The sequence below is a fragment of the Neltuma alba genome, unplaced genomic scaffold, assembly GCF_004799145.2.
Source record: "Neltuma alba isolate B1F8T4 unplaced genomic scaffold, ASM479914v2 tig00011437_pilon, whole genome shotgun sequence".
NCBI classification, from domain to species: Eukaryota; Viridiplantae; Streptophyta; class Magnoliopsida; order Fabales; family Fabaceae; genus Neltuma; species Neltuma alba.
This window is the reverse complement of record NW_021636119.1, coordinates 2872-9181: the sequence shown is the minus strand read 5'-3', so window position 1 is coordinate 9181 and position 6310 is coordinate 2872. Positions and strand designations below refer to the sequence as shown.

At 35.3% G+C, this 6310-nt stretch overlaps 1 protein-coding gene across 1 annotated transcript; it reads left to right on the top strand.

Moving 5' to 3' along the window:
* The first annotated feature begins 1523 nt into the window (after positions 1-1523).
* LOC114713567 (ras GTPase-activating protein-binding protein 2) lies at positions 1524-5681 on the top strand. Its single transcript, XM_028898239.1, has 9 exons — positions 1524-1668; positions 2256-2434; positions 3328-3631; positions 3746-3981; positions 4071-4221; positions 4328-4449; positions 4550-4615; positions 4801-4852; positions 5168-5681. Exons 2-9 carry the CDS (start codon positions 2261-2263, stop codon positions 5386-5388), a joined length of 1326 nt encoding a protein of 441 aa, XP_028754072.1. The 5' UTR covers positions 1524-1668; positions 2256-2260; the 3' UTR covers positions 5389-5681.
* The last annotated feature ends 629 nt before the right edge of the window (positions 5682-6310 follow it).

Below are 6310 nucleotides of genomic sequence, written 5' to 3'. Positions count from 1 at the left end.
ATGACCTAATTAGGAATTTGTTAAATGCGTAAGCCCAAATTTGGATTTAGTTATTTTAATTGGATTTAATTGGGATTCTCCTCCAAAAAAAACTTAATCTAATTTTTTGTTAGAAAAACTTAATTAATATTTATTAGATTAAAATTATGAATTAACATATAAAGCTCCTTTTTTTTCAACATAATATATAAAGCTCGTGAACTATAATTTAAAATATTTAACAACAATACCAAATCAAAATAGGGAGAATTCCAATTAAAATATCTAAATTCAAATTCAAATCTATATTTTTAATAAATTTCTAATCAAGTCATGAGACCTAAGAAAGAATTTTTGAATATTGTTAAACGGCCACAATGCTCCTCATTAATTAAAAAAATTGATAATTTTATCCTTCTCAAGCATTCCCTCATTTTTTTATGATTATTTTTTGAGATCAAGAAACATATAAGTAAATTTTGGTGCTTAAAATTTGTATATATAACTAAAAATTTTTAAAAAAATTTAATTACAAATATAATTAGCTTTTAAATAATTTTTTTATTTTCAGTTCTTATAATTTACTTTAGTTTTATTGATTTATGCAATGTTGAACACAACTAAAAAATGTAATTAAAATATTTTAAAATATTAAAATAATAGTTACAACCTGAAAAAATATTTATTTAAAGATTACTTATGTTTTCATTTAAAATATTTTCAAAGGTTCTATTTATATATACAAAATTTTAAACGTTAAAAATTTATTTATATGTTTTTTGGTCTTAAAATTAACAATAAGAGATAAGGGGCCCTTGGGAGGGGTAAAACAATAATTTTCCTTTTTAATTAGAAAGGGACATTCGGATCATTTAACAGCATTTATAAATTTCAAATTAGGCTTTTCGTTCTTATTAAGAATTTGTTAAAAGCATTGGCCTCAATTTAAATATAAATATTTTCACTGAATTTAATTGAGATTTTCTCATTAAAATATATGTCAAGTACTAACTAAGTAATTTAATTAATCAAGTTCTAAATTGCCGCATCAAAATTGATCCCAATAATTCAAATAAGTAATCAAATCTTTTCATATTTGATTCGCCTTCCAATCAATGAAATCTTTAATTGTTGGTATTTGCTTTTAATTTTGTACGGATATCTTTCTACTGAAAATAGTCATAATAATATTCATATTCTTTCATTATGTTATGATCAATCAACTAACAAATTAAAATAACAAATTAATAAATTTAGATATCATAATATTCCTAGTTTTGATTTTGTTCAATTAGTATATATCCCCACTCGCATAGAAGATCATTTATCCTATCCTAATCTCATTTAAGTATCTGATTCGTTCAGATCATCGTTTATAAATAAAGCGCAACGTCCACCTCGTGGCCTTGCGATCGCCGCAAAACACACCTTGCCCTTTCGAAAACGCCGTCGTTTAGGAGACTAACTGTGGGCCCAGCTAGAGAATCACATCACAATATCTCAAAACTAGCCCTAAAACTAAAGCCCTTCCGAGGGACTGGGGATCGAAGGGAAAAAACCTTCATTGACCCACCGCCTCCTCCGCCTTCCCTCTCTTCCTTCTTCTCCGCGCCCCGATCCCTTTTCGGGGTTCGCTCTCACCGGCTCTTCCTTCTCTCTCTCTCTGAGATCCCGATCTCTTCGTTTGAGGTACATCTTCTCTTTTGGTTGGGTCAGGTTTTCGATTCGTATTTGTCTTGATTACAGCAGGAGGTTTTCCATTCGATTCATATTATATACTGGCCTTTTTTTATCCGAAGTCTGTGTTATTCTTGATATTCATATGTTTGTGTACGTTTTATCATTGTTTCTTGCTCTTTAGCTGTGGACATTTTTAAGTCGGCCCAAGATCTTGGGTTTGGGTTGAGTTGTTAGTCCCTTGCGTTTGCTTCTGTTATGTTTGATATGCTTTGCAAACTGAAGTATGTAACGTTATTTATTTCCTCTTGGCTTTATTCAAGGGCAGGTACACTGTTGAGTGTAAAGGCATTTATTCTCCCAATGCTGTCTAGTATATAAACGTGCATAATTTGGTGACTGTCGTGTTGTAGGTTTCTAAGTGATATGAATTGCAGTGATGGAGTGCTTCTTGTAACAGCATTGCTTTTGTTAACACCCTGAATCAAGAGTTTCTTTTTCTTTTAAATCAATGTCGTCGTTTTCTACGGCGAAGAATTTAATTTTATGAAACGTGATGTGTTTGGTATATTCTTATATGCGCCTCTTTTGTCTTTTAGCTGAGATGGCGGCAGCAGATGAGGTCCCAACTCCACAGATGGTGGGCAATGCTTTTGTGGAGCAGTATTACTCTATTCTTCATCAACAACCACACCTAGTTTACAGATTTTATCATGAGAATAGTGTCCTAAGCCGACCTGAAGAAGATGGTAGTATGAGCTTGGTGACCACTATCGATGTAAGCATGTTTCCTTGATTTAATGCGTGATGGTTTGCTTCAACAAGTGGAATTCCGCGCAAGCATTTTAATTAAATTTAATAAAACCACCATAAATAATTAATTATAAATCAATAGTTATATAGACAGATTTTTTATTTTTTTCTTCTGTCAAAGAGACAGACAAATTTAATCACAGGTCAGATGTGAGAAAATTGAAGATATTATAGAGCTGGATGTACTTGAATCAAGATAACTCTCCCCATTTTTTAAAATTTTTTAAGTATATTCATCTCCCTCGAGGGGTTTTTAAACTATTAATTTATTTCTTAAGTATATGATTCGATATGCTTCATTCTAAGGAAATTAAAGTTGCAAGTAATGATGCCTATCATGATTTTATGATTATAATGATTATATGTCTCCAACTTCTCTCTTTGAAATCTTATTTGATCTCTGGTGGTAAATAACCTGGTGTGATTACTGTAACATAATAAGAGAATAAACGGTCATGTTTATATACTGATCAAGTAAATATACTGATTAAGTAAACTTACGTATTTGGGGACGAGGTATGAATAGCCTAGAGCATGGATAATTACAGTCCAAGCTTCACTCAGCAATGTCATATTAGCTTTGTTGTTTGTGTCACTCTTCGGTACTTATGCAATTTACCGGGTGATCATGAAACATGGACATACTTTGAATGAATTCATTCATCTCATTTTTTAGTAGTCATTGTTGTCCACTTAAGAATATGAGGAAGGCAATTTTGATTGTCATTTACTATAATCTTGATATATAAAAAGTGATAGCTGTTTGAACATATTCTGCTTTTGTGTTCAAATTTCTCATTTACTGCAACAAGTAATCTTGTTTGTAGTTGCTAATATGATCTGCTTCATGTTGGACAGGGCATTAACAAGAAGATCCTCTCTTTAGATTATACGAGCTTTAGGGTGGAGATTCTGAGTGCAGATGCTCAGCTATCATATAAGGAGGGGGTGATGGTTGTGGTGACCGGCTGCTTAACTGGAGATGATGATCTGAAAAGGAAGTTTACCCAGTCATTCTTTCTAGCCCCACAGGACAAAGGCTACTTTGTTCTGAATGATGTGTTTAGATATCTTGATGACCACAAGTCTGTTGACTCTCGTTCTGTGCCTGTAAATGATGCTGATGAAAGTGCCCCAGCAGCTTCTTTCACCCCAGAACCTGGTAATTTTTGTGTCAGTTGGTTTCATCAATGTATCTGTTCTTGTCACTTGTCTGCTTTCTCAACTCCTTAACTTGGTAAATGTTTTGGGCTCAAAATGTCGCTTGTAAATGCAGAGCCCACTCATGTTCCTGAAAACATTCCACCGAGCCAAGCTGCTGTTGTGGAGACTGATGTTAATGCCAAGAAAGAAGGGAATGAACAATTAGATAACGGGGAGTTATCAGTAAATGAAAAGGTGGTGGATTCTGATACTGTGAAGGAGTCAAGTCAGCAGGAAAGTCAACCAGTCGTTGAGAAGCCTGCAACTAACGCCCAGGAGGATGCTCCAAAGAAGTCCTTTGCATCCATTGTGAGTCCTATTTATTCACTTGTATTAATTTTTGTTAATTCTTTATTCTTGTGTTGTGACTGATGGTTTGTTATTATCTTGGGTGCTAGGTGAATGCTTTGAAAGATAATGCTGCTCCATTCCATGTAAGGACATCACCAGCAAAGCCTGCTGAACAACCACGTGTTTCTAGCACTCCAGTTCCTGAAGCACCAGCTCCCAGCAGTAATCCTGCACCAGAAAAGAATAATGATAATGCAGGTGTTGTATCCTTTTATTTATTTCTTGTATGTATAATCAGGGTCTATTGTAAATCTTGTATTGATGTTATCATAATGTTTTTAACTCTGTAATTTACTTTTCATAGGCAAGGCTTATGCAATATTTGTGGCGAATTTGCCAATGAACGCAACAGTAGAACAACTTGAACGGGAATTCAAGAAATTTGGGCCCATTAAACCTGATGGGATTCAAGTCAGAAGCAACAAGGTTAGTTAAAGTCTCTTAGTTAAGCTGTTGTGAGATTCAGTTTATTAGATTCACTTCAATGTAGTGTGGTGTTTATAAATTGTCAAATTCTTCTCTCCAGCAACAGGCATCTTGTTTTGGTTTTGTGGAATTTGAATCGGCTAGTTCAATGCATAGCGCACTTGAGGTATTGACATGTATCCAATTCTTGATCTCTGAGTAGTATGATTTTTTTGATGAATAAATAAAATGGATATTGAAGAACATATTGCTTTTGCTGTTTTGTTATGATTTTTGCATGTTTGGTGCTTAAGCTTTTAGTATTTGTTTATTTAATGGTTGCCCCCTAATACTTAACACTCGCTGTGTCAGGCTACTCCTATCATATTGGACAATCGCAAACTTTCTATTGAAGAAAGGCGAGGCAAGTGAACATGCTCTATCCAACCTGCACCTGTTTATGAAAATCATTTGGCGGTTTTTACTGATGATACTAACTAAATGCTCATATTTTATGCACTTAATGTGTTCCTGTATAGTCTTGCTGACTTTTCACCTTCAAGTTCTTAATATATTGAAATTGGGATTTTCTTGCTTGAGGGATCGTGTGATGCACTTGCATTTTGTGCACTTTTTTTCAGTCTTACCACCTGCACATGTTGCTTTTGAAAATTTTGTAGCTGTATTTTTCTTTCCGTGGTGAAAATGTTCCCTAATGCCAATATTTTGGTTCCTGCAGCTAACAGCGATAGAGTGAAATATTCATCAGGACGGGGTGGATTCCGAAATGATAACTATAGGGGCCGTGGCAATTTTGGTGGTGGTCGTGGTTATGGTAGGAATGATGGTGAAAAGCGAGGTGAGTTCTCAGGTAGACCTCGAGCACGCAATGGAGAAACTGTGCCCAGGCCCTATCAAAACGGTGGAAGAGCTGCACGTCAGGAAGTGAAAGCGCAATAGAGATAGAAGCACATCCTTGGCAGGGCAAATTTTGAGCGACAGCAAGAGTTTTCTATAGGTAGCGGCGTATTGAATTGAGGATTTCGGCTGGGATTAGAGTTAATTGCTTAATTTAGCTTAGTGATGGTGGTTCTACGCATTTATTTTGTTAAGCTACGAGACTCGCGTCTGCTGGACCCCCACTTGTCTCTTTCCAATTTTTCTTTTCTTTTTTTTTTTTATATCAAATTTTCCTCAACGATTCTTTCGGAATTGGCCTAAATATATTTGCTATTTTTCTACAATTTCTGCTATTGTGTTGGTTTTATGTAAAGCAAAATAAAAGGCGAATGAGTGCAGCTGTTTCTCTACTTCCTTGAGATAAATCTTCCCCATTCGCGTGAGCCTGTTTATTGTGTTGGGGGAAAGGAAGTGAAAAGTGATCCTGGCTGTGGCTTCTTTGACTGAATTCTTCTTGTCTCTTTCCAAAAATCTAGGGATAGTTATAAAGAAGGCGAAGGAGCGAGGAAAAGAAACAGGTTTCCATCCTCCTTCCGTGGACTTGGTAAGGTGTTCATTCCTTCTCACCTCCGGAATATTTATTGTTTTCGTTAGCCGAGAAACCTGGCGGCCCAAAGAGGACAGTAGGGGTAAAGCGGGGATGGGCTAACAGTGAGGAGTGGGGGAGGAAAAGCGCGAAAATCTTAATAATTATAAAATTTATGGTAGGCTTCAATCATGCCCAGGTACATAGCTACTCGCGGTTCCTCCAAAAACATTAGTAGTGGGATTTGAATCAGTGATCCCTTGTGGGTTATGAATTAATTTCTTATTAATTGGACCAATCATTACCATATTTCATTGTGATCCTGTATATGCATGGATTAATTTAAATTTTGAAGGGCCCCCTTTCCGCTATCCCTACCCCTACCCTCATTCGAAC